We start from the raw sequence: 20920 nt of genomic DNA on the forward strand, positions 1-20920 counted from the left end.
AAGAGTTGAGAAAAGATATGGTCAGTTCTCACAGCAGATAGGAGTCAGGTCCAGCACACCATTGGATATTCTTTACATAAAGGAGATAGAGTAAGTATCAACATGGTCATATTGCACATGAAGATATTGAGATTGAGGAATCTAGAAGACGTATTAAAGGTCACATGTCTTCTGAATGGTTAATGCCAAAACTACATCCTCAGTCTTGTCTTTCTCTTATACTATTCTACTTTTATCTTTTATACCTATAAATTTGTATATAGGAATCATTGTTGTGAAAGTATAACAAGAGCAGCCATATGCCATGGATAAAAAAATTAACACAAAGCTAGTTGTAGGGAAGCATAATTAATACTCTACTTGTATTAAATGAAGAGTAATTCTTTTTTAATTAAATTTATTGATAGACATAGACTAATAACATGGACTAATTTTATAATAGTTTAGTGGTTACCAAGGGGTAAGGGGGTAAGGAGGTGATAGATGAGGGTAAACAGGATCAAATATAAGGTGATGGACTCCGGGTGAACATACAATATGATATATAGATGGTGTATAACAGAATTGTACACTTGAAACCTATGTAACTTTACTAACCATTGTCACCTCAATGAATTTTAAACAAATAAATAAAAATAAATATATTGGGGTAACCTTGGTTAGTAAAATTATATAGGTTTAAAGTGTACATTTCTATAATACATCACTATGTATTTGACCCCTTTTTTTCCTCTTCTACCATCCCCCAAATCTTTAAACTCTGGTAAACACTAAACTGTTGTCTGTGTCTATGAGTTTTTGTTTCTTGGTTTGCCTTGTTCGTTTCGTGCTTTCAGTTTTATATCCCACATATAAGTGAAGTTATATGGTTCTCGACTTTTTCTGTCTGATTTATTTTGCTTAGCATGATAATCTCAAAATCCATCCATGTTGTCACAAACAGCAGTATTTCATCTTTTCTTATGGCCAAGTAATATTCCATTGTATATATGTACCACATCTTTATCCAATCGGCTATCAAAAACACTTTGGTTCTTTCCATGTCTTGGCCACCATGAATAATGCTGCAATAAACACCAGGGTACATATCTTTACAGATAAATGTCTTTAGATTTTTTTTTGAGTAGATACCTAGGAGAGGGATTGCTGGGTTGTATGGTAATTATATTCTTCAGTTTTTGAGGAACTCTATACTGTTTTCCATAGTGGCTATACCAATTTACATTCCCACAGCAGTGTATGAGGATTCCTTTTTCTCCACATTTGTTATTTCTTATTTGTTGATAATAGACATTTTAACTGGTGTGAGGTAGATTGTCATTGTGGTTTTGATTTGCATTTCCCTAATAACTAGTGAAATTGAGCATTTTTTCATGTATTGGTATCTGTTGGCCATTTGTCTGTCTTCTTAGCAGAAGTGACACTTCAGTTCCTCTATCCATTATATAATTGGATTTTTTGTTGTTAAGTTGTATGAGTTATTTACATATTTTGAATATTAGCCTCTCATCAGAGGTGTTGTTTGCAAATATTTTCTCCCATTCGGGTGGTTGCCTCTTTGTGTTGTTAATGTTTCTTTTGCTATGCAGCAGCTTTTTAATTTGACATAGTGCCATTCATTTATTTTAGCTTTTACTTCCCTTGCCTTTGGAGTCAAATTCATGAAATCCTCTCTGAACCCAAGGTCCATAAGTTTAGTACCTATGCTTTCTTCTATACAGTTTATTGTTTCAGGTCTTATGTTTAGGTCTTTGATCCATTTTGTGTTAATTTTGACATATGATGACAGATAGCAGTCTAGTTTCATGTTTTTGTTCATGACTTTCCAATTTTCCCAGCCCTATTTATTGAAGAGACTGTCTGTCTCCATTGTATGTTTTTGGCTCCTTTATCGAAATTATCTACATATGTGGGTTTATTTCTGGGTTCTCAATTCTATTCCATTGGTTTCTGTGCCAGATTTTCCTGCAAGCACCACGCCGTTTTGATTATTGTGACTTTGCAGTAGAAACTGAAGTCAAGGAGTGTGATACTTCCAGTGTTGGTCTTTTTTCTTAGGATTGCATTGGCTCTTTGGGGTCTTCTGTAAGTCCATACAAATCTGATCACTTTTTTGCTCTATTTCTTCTAAAAAATGCCACTGGGATTTGATGGGGATTGCATTAAATCTCTATATTGCTTTGAGTAATATGACCATTTAACTATGTTGATCCTTCCAATTCATAAACATGGAATATCTTTCCATTTCTTTGTGTCTTCTTCAATTTCTTTTAATAATGGATTATAATTTTCTGTGTATAGGTCCTTCACAACATTTGTTAAGTTTATTCCTAGGTATTTTATTCTTTTTGTTGCATTACAAATGGAATTATTTTTTTCATTTCTTTTTCTGAAATTTTACTTTTAGTATGTCAGAATGCAGTGGATGTTTGTACATTGATTTTGTATATTGCAACTTTACTGCATTTTTTTATTATTTCTCATAGTTTTTTTTGTGTGTGGAGTTTTTAGATTTTCTATATAAAGAATCATGTCATCTGCAAAAAGTGACAGTTGAACTTCTTCATTTCCAATTTGGGTGCCTTTAATTTCTTTCTCTTGCCTGGTTGCCCTGGCGAGGACTTCCAATGCTATGTTGAATAACAGTGGTGAGAGGGGAATCCCTGTCTTGTTTAGTGATCTTCGAGGAAAAGCTGTCAGTCTTTCACCATTAAGTATGTTAGAGATTTTGTCATATACGGACTTTATTATGTTGAAGTACTTCCCTTCTATACCCATTTTATTAAGTGTTCTAATAATAAATGGATGTTTTATCTTGTCAAATGCTTTTTCTGAATTTATTGGTATGATCACATGATTTTTATCTTGTGTTTTGTTTATGTATCACATTTATCGATTTACATATGTTGAACCATCCTTGGGCCCTGGAATGAACACTTCTTTATCATGATGTATCATCTTTTTAATGTATTGTTGTATTCAATTTGTTAGTATTTTGTTTAGGATTTTTGTGTCTGTATTCATCATAGTTGTTAGTCTGTAGTTTTCTTATGTTATTCTTACCAGGTTTTAGTATCAAGGTAATGTTGACCTCAGAAAATGAGTTAGGAAGTATTGCCTTTTCTTCAATTTTTTGGAAGAGTTTGAGGAGAACAGGTATTAACTAGTCTTTGAATGTTTGGTGGAATTCACTAGAGAAGCCATCTGATCCTGGACTTTTGTTTTGGGAAGGTTTTGGATGATTGTTTCAATTATCTTACTATTGATCAATTTATTTAGGTTTTTCACTTCTTCATGATTCACTCTAGAAAGGTTACGTATTTCTAAGAACTTGTGCATTTCTTCTAGGTTGTTGAATTTGGTGGCATAGTCCTTCATAGTATTCTCCTATGATCCTTTGCATTTCTTTGGTATCTGTCGTAATTTCTTCTTTTTCATTTCTGATTTTGTTTGTGTCTTTTCTCTTTTTTCCTTAGTGAGTCTAGCCAAGGGTTCATCAATTGTATTAATCTTTTCAAAGAATCAACTCTTTGTTTCATTAATTTTTATGTTGTCTTTTTGTTCTCTATTTCATTGTTCTCCTCTAATTTTTATTTTTTTCTTTCTTCTGGGGACTTTGGATTTCATTTGTTCTTTTTCTAGTTCTTTAAGATGTAATATTAGGTTGTTTATTTGGGATTTTTTCATGTTTCTTATGCTAGGCCTCTAATGATATAAATTCCCCTCTTAATGCTTCTTTTGCCCCATCCCCCAAATTGTGATACAATGTATTTTCATTCTCATTTGTTTCTATGTGTCTTTTGATCTCTCCTTTGACCCAGTCATTCTTTAATAGCATGTTGTTTAATCTTGTATTTGTGGTTTTTCCTGCTTTCTCTTTGCAGTTATCTCCAATTTCAAAATGTTGTGTTCAGAGAATATGCTTGCTGTGATTTCAGTCTCCTTAAATTTGCTGAGGCTAGTTTTGTATCTCAATGAGAATGTTCCATGTGCAGTAGAAAATAATGTATGTTCTGGTGTTCTAGGATGAAATAATCTATAGTTGTCAATTATTTCCATTTGGCCTAAGTGTCATTTAAAAGTGATATTTCCTTATTGAATTTCTGTTTGGATGATATACCCATAGGTGTCAATTGTGTATTTAGGTCCTCTACTATAATTATGTTTTTGTCAGTTACTACCTTTATATCTGTTAGTAGTTACTTTATATATTTTGATTCTCCCTGATTGGAAGCATATATGTTGATAAGTGTTATGTCTTCTTGTTGTATTGTCCCCTTTATCATTATGAAGTGTCCATCTTGGTCTCTTGTTATCTTTTTTATCCTGAAGTCTGTTTCATCTGATATAAGTATGACTACACATGCGTTTCTCTGGATGCCACTTACTTGGGGAGCATTATTTTCTGCCCTTTCACTTTGAGTCTATATTTGTCCTTGCAGCTGAGATGTGTCTGTTGGAGGAGCATATAGTTGGGTTTTGTTTTTTGATTTTATCTGCTACTCCGTGCCTTTTTACTGGTGAATTCAGTCTACTTATATTTAGGCTGGTTATTGATATATGAGGATTTCCTATAGCCATTTTATCTTTTGTTTTCTAGTAGTTCAGTCCCTGCCTCTGCACTTCTCCCTTCCCTCCTCCCCAGTTTCCCTGATTCACCCACCTTCAGATGTTTTGATGAGCAGATCTCTCAGATGTGTTTGTTTGTTACTTAGAGAATCCTTTGTTGAATTAAAGCTGTTTGTTTTATTGTAGCTTCAAGGGGAGATATCAAGGAACACCCCTCATGCCATCATGTTTCTGACCTTCAAGGATAATTATGTTTAAGATGCTTTGATTAAAATCAGTTGAAAATATGTTTGAATTTTTCCCAGGTGTGTTTGCATTTATCAACCTTCAGTTTCAAATAGGGTCTTCTCTATGCTTACATGTCACAAATCCTTATCTTCACAATTTAATTATAAATGAAATATGATTCATACATTTTCTTATTTCTCTTTATTACTACTTAGTTACCATTTGGCAACAAAGATTACTGTTATTACTATACTTTCAACTCTTGAGTGGTAGGCATTAGGCTAAGTGTTTCCTTATGTTCTTATGAAGCTTAATCCTCACAGTAACTGTAAAGTAGATGACAATATTGTTTTCTAGTTCTTTTCTAGTTACAATAGTACCCTTGTTCCCCTTAATTCTTTTCATAAAAAAAGCTATAAAAGCTCAGATACCTGATTCAGCCCTGTTTTCTATAATATACTGGTTCAGGATAGAGAAGGCCCTATGATAGTGGTTCCCACTCTCCCTTTTCCTTTGGATGAATACTGTATAATTTTCCTATCACAGGATTTCAGATGGGATACAGTCAGCTGGATCAATCAGATTCCTGTCATAAAACAGAGAAAGCTGGAATGATTTGGTAGTGCCATCAATATACAAGGCCAGGTGTTCACCTGCTTAGCCTAATGTTTATGTCTGTCAAATTTAATTCCCTTGCTGAATTTCAAAAGTTTGTGAAATAATATAATTGAATCTCAAAGGTTGTTTTTGAAAAGTAATTCTAAGTAGAAAGTACTATCATTTTGTTACACTTTGGATATCAGTTCAATTTAGAACAAATGCTTTTCTGCAACAATTTTTGTCCACTGGAGGTCTCAATTACATATCTACTCTGTTGTCTAGAATTTGGTTTCTATAAGGAGACAGAAAATTAGGCTATGCATTGGCATGTAAGACAGTGACTCTATTATTTAATGATAATTTTCCATCACAAAGGTGTTCTAATTTACAAACGTTAACTGGTATAATATTTATAACAGCACATGAGATAGGTACTGTGATTATCCTCACTTTGTAAATGAAGGATTTCAAGTAAAGACAGGTTAAACTTACCAAAAGTCATCTGGCTAGTGAGTGATAGTATCAGGATTTTAACCAGGTACTTTGACTCTTAACCACTACTCTCTGCTTCCTCTAAAACTTGGTCTCTCTATTTGGAAGACTTGGGGACATGATCACCCCATTGATGATCCAGTTTTGCTACCTATCAGCTGTGTGACCTTGTCAAATTATTTAGATTCTCTGAATCTCAGTTTTCTCATCTATGAGATGAATGTGATAATAAATATGTTATAAGGCTTTTGAGAGGAGTAATTAAGATAATATATGTAAAAGGTTTTAGGAACTGAGGAATGAGACTATATTGATGTCAGCAGTTGATATCAGCAGTGGTTATTAATTACAGGGACTCTCTGGAAATGTGTAAGACTGTTTTGTTAGGATATTGGAAAGAACTTGTAATTTCCCCCGCTTTTCTTCTTTGCACTTTACCTGACCTGCTCTAACTCATTCTTGAGGATACCAGATCCTCCATCAGAGTTTCTCTGACAATAAATACTTGGTTAGAACCCTCTGTTTAATAACACTTGTACTTCCCTTTTTTAAATTATTTATTTCCTTTGGTTTATAATTACTAATTCATGGTCCAGTTCTTAATTGGACTGTAAGTTCCAAGAGGAAAAAAAAATATCTGTGTCATAGTCACTAGTTATTCCTATACATTGGAAAGTGCCACAAACAGTAAATGCTTTGTACATGTTTTTTGAATAAATAAATATGGGGTATTTCTTTCTTTCTCTATTTCTAAAACCTGGTCCTTAACCACTATGTTCTCCAGCCTCCCTATTTTTTTCTCTTTCTAAAACATGTAACTCCAGTTGCTAGCACAATTTTAAAGTCAGTTAAGATAGAATTGTTTGAAATGTGCCCATAATGTTCCAAGGTTAATGACTAAGATGGATCATGGCTTTGAATCTATCTCTTATGCTTTTATTTAATAGGCCATTTTCTCAATGTTCTCCTGATGGAATAATTAATTGTATATAGAGAAAGGGATGAGCAGCTTGTATGAATAATGGCTATGGTGTTGCTCAGCATGGAGGAGATAATAGTAGATGTTAGGAGAGAAGAGATAGCTGATTCTTCATTGCAACAAAGCATGTTAATAGAAACAATCATTCACCCATCAATTATGGAATATACTTTGGGAGAGGCCATTGAGAAAGAATATACAACGGCTGGCAAAAACAGAATTTCATGAACTTTTTCTACTTCGTGGAAAATGGGATAAGTGGGAAAATATTGTTGAAAGGGGGTGGGGGGAAGAAAGCAGTGGCGAGTGAGAGAAAATAAATTATCTTTTTTCAGCCAAGAATTGAAAGGCTTCAATGTAAATGAGGCATCCCTGCCAAAAACAAAACCCCTCAGCAATTACTAGATCCTAGAAGGGAAAAAAAAAATTCAAAAGGCTCAAACAGAAAGACACAACAAAATGTGTTCATGAAGCCTGTTTTCCCAAACTCCTGGATTCATAACCATTCATGCATTTAGGTGTGGCCCTATGACTAAATTGTGGCCCGTGGAATGTGGGTAGAATGTAGGTAGGCCACTGCCAGGCTTGACCAGTGTATTTCTTCTGTAAGACACCCTCTGAACACCTTGTTCCCTTGTTTCTCAGGAAGCTGCAGAAGATCCATCAGAAAGCTGGGGGATGGTAGTTACTAAAGTGGCCATGCAAAAGGCCACTCACCAAACCTTATTAGAAAACTGAACTTTGTGCGGGCAGGAAATCAAACAATTTTTATTAGGTTAGGTCACTAAAATATGATGGTTTGTTTGTTAGAGCTTCTATGGTTCAGTCAATCTGGGCTATCATAACAAAGCACCATAGACTGGGTGACAACAGACATTTATTTCTCACAGTTCTGGAGGCTGGAAGTCTGAGATTAAGGTGCCAGAATGGTCAAGTTCTGGTGAGGGCCCTCTTCCAGGTTGCAAACTGCTGACTGCCAGTTCATGGTGACGTTTCACATGGTAGAGAGCAGACGGGGAGCCAGGTCGGCTGTGACTCCTACAATGGCACTAATTCTGTTCATTAGGGCTCCACGCTCATGACCTCATGGAATCCTAATGAAATCTCAAAGGCCCACCTTTTAATACCAACACGTTGGGGGGTAAGGTTTCAGCATATGCATTTGGAGGGGATACAAACATTCAGTTCATAACATCCTCGCATGTTACTCTAACACATTCCAGTTCTCTAAGTTATATAATAAATGCTCACAAGGTTAATAACTTGGAAGGTCTGAAGTAAAATAATATTTTGACACTTCATTTACCACTACAGAATTAATTGTTTTATATGAAACTTTGTAGAGAGACCACTGTGGTAAGAGTACTTGATTTTAATTTTATATTATTTCAGTAAACACTAGGAAAAGGGATTGTGACATAAACTACTCTCCTTTTTTCACCAATACCAATTCTCCTCTTTCTCCTAATAATGATTATCCTAAATGTAGTAGGGCACATGGCCACTAGCAAGAGATGACATGTTCCAGTTTCCCTTTAGAGCTAAGCATGGTCATGCCTGTTTAGCCATAAGGATAAAATGGAATTGAGAGACACTTCTCACTTATGCCTTTAAAGAGGAATAGACATGAGTCCTCTTCCCACTTTGTGCTCTTCCCACTGATTAAGATGACATTAGAATGAAGATCTAGAGACAGAAGCTGGGAGTCGAGAATAGGTGATTGCACTACTAGTCCTGGGATGTCTACCTCTGCATTGTTTCATGAGATCAAAATGAACATCTGTCGTCTTAAAGCCACATTATTTGGGTTTTCTTTCTTACAATATTTTAAAGTGAGCCCTAATTAATAGAAGGAGAAATAGACTAATTCAGCAATATCCTGTGAAACTAATGGCCTGTGAAATCTCAGAACGAATAGTTAGAACCATAGTTGGTGTTTGGTATTTATATGTGATGTTTCTTATACTGATAAATTATCATATTTCAAGTATTTCTGCTTATGAAACTCATCCTTTTTACTGGTACATTCTCTTTTACTCATTCAAGCAACTACATTTATAATTCCAAGTCCACAAGATTTCAAGTCTTTTATTGGTAAGTCACCTACTGTGAAATCACTCACAAGGTTCTGAATTTACTACAGGAGGAAAAAGAGAAAATATATAGTTTGAGTTAAAATTATTGATAAAAGATAATATTCTAACACCTTGAATAAATCCTAATAAAGGTTTTCTTCATTGTAATATAACAAACATTATCTTAGAGATAGATAGTACAGAAATATTATCTGTATTTTATAAATGAAAAAGATGTGCTTTGTGAAGTTGAATGACTTACCCAGGGTCTCATGTCTTAAATTCAAGTGATCCCTCTTCAAAGATGGTCATATACTTATCATATTTCTAAATGTTTTCCAATGAGATTATGAGATCAGACTTGCTATTGATTTTGGATTTCTTTTTTTTTTTTTAATTGGGGTGACAATGGTTCATAAAATTACATAGATTTCAGGTGTACAATTCTGTATTACGTCATCTATAAATCCCATTGTGTGTTCACCACCCAGAGTCAGTTCTCCTTCCATTACCATATATTTGATCCCCCTTACCCTCATCTCCCACCCCCCACTCCCTTTACTTCAGTTCTGTCACTTATGATCTATGTTGCTGTATGCAGATGACTGCCTTTTTGACAGTTTTTAAAATCTATATAGTGGGGATAATAAGGAGAATTTACCACTTAGGATAAAGTTGATAAAAGGTAGATAAATTATTTACTAATGTACTTAACATTTAGTAACCTCTCAATAAATGTTAGCTATTAGTTTTCTTTGGCTTTTAATTTTAAGGGAGGATAGATTTATAGTACAGTAAAAATGCAGAGCCTTAGGGAGTATCATTTATGTTAAATTTTACGATAATTTCATTCTCTAGAGCACAATACAATAAAATTTGGGTGGTATCCTAAGAGTTGTACAATGCGGTAACTTCAATTTTTTTTAAGAACTGCTAGATGAACTTTAGCAGGAAAGTAGCATCTTATGACATGCTTAGCATTGGAGACAAGTTTCTTTTAGGAAAGTAGTATCTTATGACATACTTAGCATTGGAGACAAGTTTCTGTCTCACGTGTTTTCCCTTGGATCCAACTAAAGTTCAACTACAGATTTCTACTAACCTAAATAAGTAAATAATTATATTGAGCCTCCTAAACTTAACTGTAAAGAAGGAATGGATAATTATTCAGTCACTGGTATATAATTTATTGAGTCTAAAAAGATGGAGACTAGAATTAACCCTTGGTATTTGTAGATGTAACACTTTAATTTTAGACCACATTTTCCCAAGTAAATTTCTGGAAATTTATAAACCAAATGATTTTGAAAGAGTATTTGGGGTAATAAAAGAGACAAGGTAATGATGGTAGATGGGTTTTATTGTCAAATTAGCTGTAAATATTTTGAGTTAAACAAATCAAAACAGCTCTCTATTGTAGACCTTCTTAGATCTCTTATTCCAAGTTGTGTTTTGAAGCTCTAAAAGGGTATGTACCATCTATATTTCCCAAATACTTTAGTCTAATGATCAACTTTTCTATTTATCCTTCTCTATACAGATATGTTTAAAGAAAAAAAAAATACTTATTTCAGTGCATCGTTAGACAATTTATATCAAATTTCCAAAGCCAATGACACATAACCATTCATATATTTTTTCCCAAATCAGAAATTTGATTCAACTGCAAGACTTAAAAATAGGAGCAAGACTCTTTCTTAACCAGTAAGCTAGCCGACTTTCCACATCGCCATTGCCTTATTAAAAGGTTTGTAGTTCTCACCTTACTACAACATAAATAATAGCCGTGATGAATTGATATGGAAACCCATTCCTTCATAAAATATGACCATGAAATAAAAAGCAACTGCTAATGCTGTATTTATAAATAAAAACAAGGCCAGGGCATCAAAGAAGGATGGTTCTTAAGATTAATAAATACGTTTTAGAGGTATTTACAAAATTAGAGATTCAGATAGTTCTTGGTCTACTAGAACTATGATGTATATTTAAGGAAATTCTTTGTAAACAATCTAGGTTCAGGTGAATTTTACAGAAGTTATTGAGCAATTATTCTCTGGGGCAATAATTCTTCCATTAATCTCAAACTGTCAGGAAAAAAAGTGATAATAGCTATTAGTGGACTGCAGCATTTAGAATAAAATCTATATTATTTTTACCTTAAGCCTGCTTTTGGACATATCAATAATTATAATATTATCTTGGATAGTGCTACAGATTGCATCTCTTCATGTTAATGAATCAATAACTGCCAATGCACAAGAGTGTCATTCATTGTTTGACCAAGAGAAGGTTCTTAGTATTGTGGTCTTTTATTTCATCCATCTATTTAAAAGTAAATTTCAAATATTAGCCTAAAACTGTTTTGTTTGTATTTTTGTTTTGTTCCATTATAATTAAATTTTTAATTTTGAGACAACTCTAGATTCATATGTGTTATAAGAAATAATAGAGAGAGCTCTCATGTTCCCTTTATTCACTTCCCCCCAATGGTAACACCTTGAAAAACGATAACGCAATATTACAGCCAGCATATTGTCATTGAAAGAGTCAAGATACAAAACACTTACATATTGAACTATTTTTGCATTTTTAGAATAAACTTCACTTGATTCATAATGTAGGATTCTTTTTTACATACTGCTGAATTCTATTTGTTAATATTTTGTTAAGGATTTTATATCTACATGCCTGAAAGATATTGGTCTCTGGTTTTCCTTCTTTCAATTTTTTGGATGATATTTTCTTGTTATCTTTATGTTATTGATTTCTAGTTTCATTCATTGATTTCTAGTTCATTATGGTTGGAGAACACAATCTGTATGATTTCAATTTTTAAAGATTTGTTTAGGATGGTTTTATGGTCTACAAGATGGTCTATCTTAAAACATGTTTTGTATCAAGCACTCAAAAAGAATGTTTACCATTTTGTTGTTGGGTGAAAAGTTCTAAAATATCAATTAGATTCTTTTGGTTGATGGTGTTGTTGTGTTCTTCTATATCCTTGTAGATATTCTGTCAAGTCCTATCAATTGTTGAGAAAGGGGTATTAAAGTCTCCATCTATAATTGTGGATCTGTCTGTTTTTCCTTTCAGTTCTATTAGTTTTTGCTTCATATATTTTGGAGCTTTTTTTGTCTGGTACATACATATTTAGGATTGCTATGTCTTCTTGGTGGAATGATTCATTTATCATTATGTAATGTCCCTCTCTGTTAGCTCAGTGTCACTATCTAATGATTGTCCTTTTTCACTAAAATATGAGATTTTCTTAGTATGCTAAGTGACTTTTTGCCTGAAACTTGAATGTTTTGAATATTATGAGATTCTGGATCTTATTAAATCTTCTATTTTAACTGGCTTTCTCTGACTCAACTCCAGCAAAGGAAGGGAAAACAAACACTGCCTCATCAGAACTAGTTGGGGAAAGAAGTCGTTCCCCACTTGACCGGACTCCCCGCTAGTCCTCTTCACCGTGCTGGCTGTGAGAGATAGGAATGACTCATTTCTGCCCCACTTGGCCTCCACTAGCACCACGGATTGGATGGCCTCAATATCGCTGGGTAATAGTTGAGTTCCTGCCTCCCTACTAGGTTTCCTCTAACACAAGTTCAGCAGAGAAGAAGAGAGGCATCTCTTTGCTGCCAGGTAGGTGTGGAAATGCAGCTCCCCTGCATGGCTCCCATTTAACGTAGGGGGAGTGGTCCCTTACTTCCTGGTTGGGATGCACATCTCTGTTTCCTGCTCAGTCTTTTCTGACATCCTCCTGGCTGGGGCATCGGTATACATTGTTAGTCTGGCAAGGGTGGAGGCCTAGTCATCCCAACCAGCCTTTTTTGGCATGGGTGGGGGTTGTGCCACAGGGTTTCTTTTTTTGTATTTTTTGGTGTATGAAAGGAGTGTAGTGGTTATTGCTTGAAAGTTTTCTGCCCCTTGCCTTGTCTTTTGGCTAGAGAGAGCAGGTTTTGTTGTTTGTTTTTGTTGGTTTGTTTTTGTCTGCACCTCTTGCTGTTGCCAGGTCTTTTTTTTTTTGTCTTTTTCAGCTTCAAATCTTGGATGTATGAGACAAACAGAAAAAAACAACAACAAGAGACTCACCACCATGTCAAGAGATCCCAGACTTTCTAGCTATTCTGCCTTATCTTCATCATTTATATTATTTTGTTTGTTTTCTATAAAATATCCAGAGATTTTAGTTATACTGAGAAAGGAGAATAGGGAAAAGTGTATTTACTGTATTTTACCAGAAGTGGAAGTCTATGTACTTTTATTAATTTTTGATTGTAATTCTTCTTTAGTTTTCGGTCATCCAAAAAATTCTGTTTTTACACAAGGATTTCTTCCAAGAAATCCACACAGAGTACAATGATTAGTGCTGGGCCTCATAACAGAGGCAAGATTGGAAGTGTATGAGAGATCTAAGCTCCACTATGGCAACTTAGAAAACTCAGAATGGGACATACTTATGTAATATTTCTGATGCATTCTGAAGTATGACGGTAATTTAGAGGAAAAGCACTTGTGTGTGGCAAGTGCTTTTTTTTTTTTTTTTTTGTATTGAGGGCTAACTAACCATGTTTTTTGTGGAATGCCATTTTACCAGAATGCATATTTGAGAGATAAACCATGGTCATTCAGACTTAGGCATTTGACAGACATTTTCTAGAAAGCGAACAACAGAAAGTAAGAGTTGTAAGTAGATACTGAAACTAAAATATTTTAGATAATTCACTATGGAAGATTACAAAACAGTCCTTTCTACATATACATGGGACATAGTTAATTTGTCTTTGGTATCCTGACATCTCTCAACTCATATTTGCTAAATGAATAAATGCATGAATATAGAATTCTGCTTTTTCATTGCAGTGTTTCGTTGCTAATGAGTGGTGACATTTTTTTCAAGATTTGTCTCAAGAAAATGAAATCTCCATGTGTCTAATACCTAACTCTATACCTGGAAGAGGTGCATTATTATTTTGCTCCTTGAAGATCTTCCAGGACCTTAACTTGAATTATTGGAAAATGAGATTTTCTTTAGCAAATAGCTATTTTATAGCAGTCCCTATTTTATTTCAGACTTTTAAAAAAGGCAACATTATCTCCTGATTAAAGAATCACATTCAAAATAAACCCACTTAGAAAATAATACAGAGGACATCTGTTTGAATTCCCTACGTGTTATAGGACAGGTCCTACCTATTTGCCCTGAGAATTTGGAGTAAAGAGAAGAAAGCTTATCCTTTAAGTCCAATGAGATGTATCAGCTCATTCAACTGGAAAGAGACAGATTGTCACCTACACTCATTGGAATAACTACTAAAAATGGTGCTTTAGCTTAATCAGTGAATATTAAACATTATGAGACTGTCGTAAGAATTAAATAATATAATGTGTAAGAATTAGACTATCTGGCACGTAAGGATTTTTATTATTGTTATTATGATCAGGATTGTTTCCCAATCAGAATATCAACAGTGTTGGTAAGGAGGTAATTCTAGGGGGTTAAGTAATCCAGATTTGGAAAAGTTTTTCTGATCTGGATGAATTGTCTATCAAAATCCTCCACCTCTGTTCTGGATCAGTGTATACCAGTCTATACCAAGCCACTCAGCTTTCTCGGACTCCCTCAGAATTGGTACAGATGTGTAGGGGCCATCTGATCACTTGAATGTTTCACCCTGTTTAAACAGTGTCCTTTGTGTTCTGGTCTGTACAACCAGTCACAACTGAATTTATTTTTTTGAGTCAGTGTGATCATTTCTGGATGTCCTAAGAAAGCCCATTTCTCAGGCAGAGAGATTGAAAAATAGGTTATTCTTTGAGATTTCATTTTGACAGGCTGCTGGCCTTTCTCTTCAAATATGCACAGTGCAACCTTATAACCGTATTTAAAACTTCCCTTCCCTTTTACTTAAAGCTCAGAACTCATTTACCACTCTCTAGACTGTTCCTCAAGAAATCCTAGCAAATGAAGCGGTAAGACACTTCCCAGTGACATGTTTGACAGTCACAATAAATTAGACAGGATTGAAGGGCTGGATACAGGGAAAAAAGTTCTAGAGACTCATAATAGCAGGTTTGCTTTTTTTTTTGGAAAAGCTGTTATATGAAGACAAGCTAGATTTTTTATGGTGTAGAGCTTAAGAGGACAAAACAAGGACCAATTATTAGAAATTAATGGTAGACATTTCAGAATCATCCTTGATGTGTTGCTCACCTTTCTGCCTCCTAATCCCTCACCAGGAGCTTCTGGCACACTATACTCTAGAGCAGGGGTGTCCAAACTTTTTTCAACGGTTTTCACCAAGGGCCATATATGTTAAAATACATAAACAGCCGGGCCACTCACTCGAGGTGAAGTACGTATTGCCTCACCTGGTTTATTTAAATAAACTAAACATATTTTTGGAATTTGCTGTGGGCCAGTTAACACGGGATCATGGGCCACAGTTGGCCCGCGGGTTGCAGTTTGGACACCCCTGCTCTAGAGCATACACGTTTCTATACTCTAACCGACTCATCTTCGTCTCATTCTCCTTACCTTAAAACAAGCCCTCACCATCCATCGTCCCCCCATTAGCTCATTGATTAATCTTTGTGCATTCTGCTAAGGCCACTTGCTTCGTATCTTTCTGAAATATTGATAGACTTACATCTCTCCTGCTTAAAAACCTCTCATGACTAGTTGTCCACAGCAGTGTTTCACCAAACAAGGTATGTAGACATAGTCTTCAAGATCCGAACATTTTGTCATGATTGTTAAACACTGGGTTTTCAAATATATCTCTTTTCTGGGGAAGATATGAAAGACATTTACATAGAATAAAGTTTAGCTTCTTAATTCCTTAGGAATCTGTGGACATATCCTTAGGGGCTTATACCTTTTTACATTTTTTCCTTCATAGAAGATTGAGAAACACTGGTGTGCATGGTATATTTTGAACTCTTTAGACCTCTTGTTATTTCCCACTACAAACTCAATATTCTAGCCAGATACAACGTCTCATTTTCTGTTTTGTGGAACAGGCATTGCCTTTGCCTTTGTCTCCTTGTTTTTGGGAAATCTCCTGGAAGGCTATTGATCTCCAGAAATGCTATCTATCTCTCAGTCTATCAGTAGAATTTTTCTTTTCCACCCTTCTCCCTCCCTAGTTTTCCACTACACCTAGCTTATCATGATTTATTTTTTCAGGTACCAGTCTATACTTGATTTCTAAGCTAATTGTCAGAAAAATTACTGATTGATAACTGATTGTCAATAGTGAATTAGTTTAACATAGTAATAGCTGTAATTTATTGAATAAATATTTTACATTTACATGTGTTATATCACTCAGTCCTTACATGAACCCATAAATTATTATTCATATCCGTAATTTTTTAGATGATGAAACTAAGGCCCAGCAGTAAAATAACTTACTTAAGGGAACACATCCAAAAAATGGTGGAGTTTGAATGAAATTCCAGTCAGTTTGACTGCCTTTGACCACTTCAGTAAATAGCCAGACCTCCCTCACCCTCCAACAGACACACTAGTGCTGATTTTGCATCAGCCTATTAGACTATTACAAACTGTGAAGTGCAGGATACCATGGGTAGTCTTTGAATCTAATAGCCCCCACTCCATGGGGAACAACTGTTTAACCTAATCATAATGCATTCTCATTTTTCTTTGCCTTATCTAAAAACATGAGTCTCTTTTACACAATTTATAAATTGCACATCTTTAATATTTCAGCATTTAAATCTAAGAGAAAAACTGAGGAAACATACGCAGATAACTTTAGTAGGAAACACAACAGCTCCTCTATCCCAGGACTGGCTGAGAGAATTTGTTCTATGGGCCGTACATGACATACCACTCACAAGGCCCAAAATAAAAAAGGGCAGCAATAACTGTGATGTTCATGAAAAACCAACCACTCAATTCCACCTGCGTTTATTGAGAGAGTAGGGTCCAATGCTTGCTTATGCTCCTGCTTCCCCAGTCCTGTTCCCCTTGCAGCTGTAGTCACTTGAGCACTCCTAGTAGGCCAAGACATCCCGCATGCCACCCTGTCTGAGTTTTCAGATAAAATGTGTCTCTCCAATGAGCAGAACAAAAGTTACTCCCAGATCTTTTTGTCTATTATCCCTCCCCACTGAAAAGAACCAATGTTTCTTGGAGATGTGGCTGAATCCAGATCTGGGGCAGTGTAGGTACAAGATGACTCTAGAATATTTTATTATATTAGGAAGAAAGAAAGTGCTAAAAAAAATGATGGGAATATGAAACAAAGACATAAGAGCCAGCTTGAAGGTGTGCCCACAGGTGAAATCTGGGACCATTTAAGCACCAAGATAATTATGCAACTTAATGAATTATACACCATGGAAAAAATGGAAAGTCTTTACTCCATATAATAGATGGATAGATGATAGATAGATACATATAGATAGATAAATAATAGAGAATGAAAGAAGGAAGGAAAAAAGGAAGGAAGGAATGAAAAGAAGGAAGGAAGAAAAGAAGGAAGGAAGGAAAGAAAGAAAGGCGGGCAGGCTCTTGCTAATAGTGGAATCCTGAGTTCTGGCTAATAAATGTAAAGGGAGTGATGAAGTTGGAAAGTCATCATTTTGTAGCATTCAATGGATGGTAACTGCAGGAGGAAAGTGTAATGAGCAGCAGGATATTTGCATTGTCTTAAAAAATGTCTCCCTGTAGTCAATTTATTAGTTGGAGAGGGGGAAAAAGTAATTATACAGTGGGGAAATTGGACCATACCTGGAGCAGGTGATCAAATTAATATCATCAATGCGAGACAGATGGTCATCATGTGCGTACAGATGTGGCACCCTCTTAGAAAGACACAAAATCACCTATGTAGAATTCTGGCTAAGAATGAATTCATGAGGAAACAGCAGACAAACTCAAATTGAGGAAAATTCTATTTTAAAATAGGGGGAGAAACTGTATTCCCCCAAAATGTCAATCTCATAAAAAAAAAAAAAAAAGGCTGTGAAAATAGTTCAGATAAAAGAAGGCTAGTGATACAAGACAACTGAATACTTCCTGACTTTAGATTGGCTCCTATTAGAGAGGAAAAAAAAATGCTATAAAGAATATTCTTAGTTCTATTGAAAAAAAATTGGAATATAAACATTAAATTAGAATAAATCATTATATTGATATAGAATTTCCTGAGGTTGATAACTGTTCTGTAGTTATGTGAGAGAATATTCCTGTTCTAAGTAAAAACACACTGAAATGTCCAGGGATAAATGATTCTGATCTATACAATTTACCCTCAAAAGAAAGGTTAAGATTGGGATACAGAGGAAGAAAGCAAACAAGATAACATGTAAACAATAAGTGAATGTGGATCAAAGGTATGTGTGTGTTTTTTGTACTGTTTTTATTGTTGCAATTTTTTCTGGAAGTTTAAAATTATGTCTGAAATAAATGTTTAAAGAAAAGAGTAACAAAAAATGTGTCCCTGGTCAGGAAAAGCCCTTGTTAGAGATCAGATCATTGTTTTCTAACATTTTTCCACCAGTACATTGACTTCATGTAACAATCATGCTTAAGCTAAATTGTGGCTTAGGTGCAACTTGAAGTACCTTAGATATTATTTATATATTCAGTTATCTATACTTATTGAACACCTATTATGTGCCAGATAATGTGCTACAATATGCCTTTTCTCTCCTCCTCAAGAAACCATACTAGAACTGTGTGAATGAGAATAATTATTGGGGGGAAAAAAAGCAAGAAAATAATTCACAAACAATTTATTAGTGGTAGCAAGTTACTTGCAATAAGCCTGATGTTCTCTACTCATCTCTGTGCATTAGAAACTCATTTGAAAGCCACTGGCTGCGTTGACACAGCCCATGTCACTTTTCTTTATTGATTTGAGAGCCAGAGAAATGAGGCTCCATCTTATTTCTGTGACCTGCCCATGTTCCTTAATAACAAAATCCATGCTTTCTCACTGCCAAAAAAAATCTGTTTGAGATACCTGTGAAGTCCTCCCTCCAGTTCCTTTTAGTATAAAGGCCCACTTTGCAATGTCATTAAGTCAGCATTTGGCATCCTGTTAAACCCTACACAGTCTACAAGGACACCCAATCCTCCCAGATGGTGACTGTCAGTTTGTATGTATGCCTTTGCCTTAGCTTGTAGTATCTGAGACTCCTGATCACCATGCTTTGCCTTCTTACGTGATATTATTGAAAGACCAGCTTGATATTGTCCACCTTCAAGAAACGCTCAGCCCACTCTGAGTCATCAGAGTACAATCGAAAGGATTCTTGGATTTTGGCACTCGACAAATTTAGGAACAGATGTAGCTCTGCCACTTACCGGATGAGCAATGGTAGCCAAATTACTTAATGGCTCTGATCCTGTTTCCTTTCTTTAAACTGGAAATAAGGATCCCATCTTCCTCAGAGGATGATTGTAAGAATTAAGTGAGATAGTGCTACACAAAATATTTGGTACCATGCTTTGCATATAGCGATTACTTGGAAAACATTAATCATTCATATTATTTTAGGAAGGTAAAAATCATTTTTTATTTTAGCAGCTCACACTGGGATTCCTCCTTAGGATGATATTCTCCTTGTTTAAGTTGCTTCTGAGGGAGAGTAAGGCCTTGAGGTTATGGATTGGAAGGATACAGGGAAATGAAAGAGACAGTGAAACTACTGTGCACAGTTGAGCAACAGAAGTTAAAGTTAAAAACAACAATTAATGACAAGAAAAAAAGTAAAGGAAAAAGAAATAAGGGGAGAGACAAAGGTTTTTCCACATGGTAGGATGCCAACAAGTTTTTAGGAGGTGGAATGTTAAATTTTGAGTCGCCTGCCTTGCCACAAGTTAGTACCCTATGTCTTTCCAAACATCCAGTTAAAACTGTGACTGGAGTTAATATTCTTGTTTTTGTTTGTTTTGTTTATAGGTTTGTTTCCATAATGCAAATTGAAGTGAAGTGGATGGGTTTCATGAGTGCTACAGCGTTGAGCAGAGAAGAATGAACAGATGCTGAAGGGAAGATGCAAGCAAGATTTGCCGCCAAAATAGGTAGGACCCAAAAGAAACTGTGAAAAGGAATCTCTGATGAAGCACAGAATCTTAAGAAATAATGGGATGGGAGCTTAACCTCACATGTGGGTTTTATCTTTATTATAGTTAAGAGAATAGACTTGTCTCAAAGAGCCTAGTGTACAGAATATCTTAAACTAGATAAAACACTAAAACTTAGAAAAGTATAATAGGTTTACAGTCCTATATTTACACGCATAATTCCAAAATGCAAAAAGATCTGAAAGTGTATTATTTTGTTTGATACTAATACTCTTTTCTTGGAAAAAACAACAACACCTGACTTTATTCATCATTAGGCTGCCTGTTATCTCTATTTATTGCCATAGTGGGTATATTTATACATTTTGCTAAAGAGTTTTTAACATGTTGGATTATGATATGCTGCCCAGACTCTGCCAGGATTGTTGGCCATCTATGTCTGCATGTCACACGTCCTTACCCAACTCAGAACATTCGGAATTCTCAAACACTTCTGGGTTAGGGTTTTGCATAAGAGATTGTAAACATAAATTTGGAAAAGAGGAAATTTTAAATACGTGAAAAGTTGGATTACCTTCCAGTGTATTTCGAAAGCTGAAGTTGGCCGTTTTATCCATGGAACCCGATTCATACTGGGTCAAACTCAGGCAAAATTCCACATCAGCTGAGGAAGGGAGCCGCTGGGTCCTGGCTTTGTCGTGGTTTCCAGGATTGCGCAGCAACGGTCCCTCCGGAGTTCCATTGCATAAAGCCTGACGGCTGTTGTACTCTTCCAAATGGCTACAGATGATCTGCATAAAACACCTTTATGTTAAAAAACTTGTCACCACCTCTAAGTCAAAAAGAGAAGGTAGGGAGGTTGAGATTCCTGATTATCACATTTGGATTTCTAATCATCAGGAGATT

General features: G+C 35.2%; 1 protein-coding gene across 1 annotated transcript in view; it reads right to left on the bottom strand.

The window, feature by feature from the left end:
- Positions 1 to 20920, bottom strand: part of TYR (tyrosinase) — a 90369-nt gene that overhangs the window by 60675 nt on the left and 8774 nt on the right. The window contains exon 2 of the mRNA XM_019739563.2: positions 20589 to 20805. Within this exon, the coding sequence (XP_019595122.2) occupies positions 20589 to 20805 (217 nt within the window). The remainder of the gene's footprint in view (positions 1 to 20588; positions 20806 to 20920) is intronic.

Source organism: Rhinolophus sinicus, linkage group LG06 (genome assembly GCF_036562045.2).
Source record: "Rhinolophus sinicus isolate RSC01 linkage group LG06, ASM3656204v1, whole genome shotgun sequence".
Classification (NCBI taxonomy): Eukaryota; Metazoa; Chordata; class Mammalia; order Chiroptera; family Rhinolophidae; genus Rhinolophus; species Rhinolophus sinicus.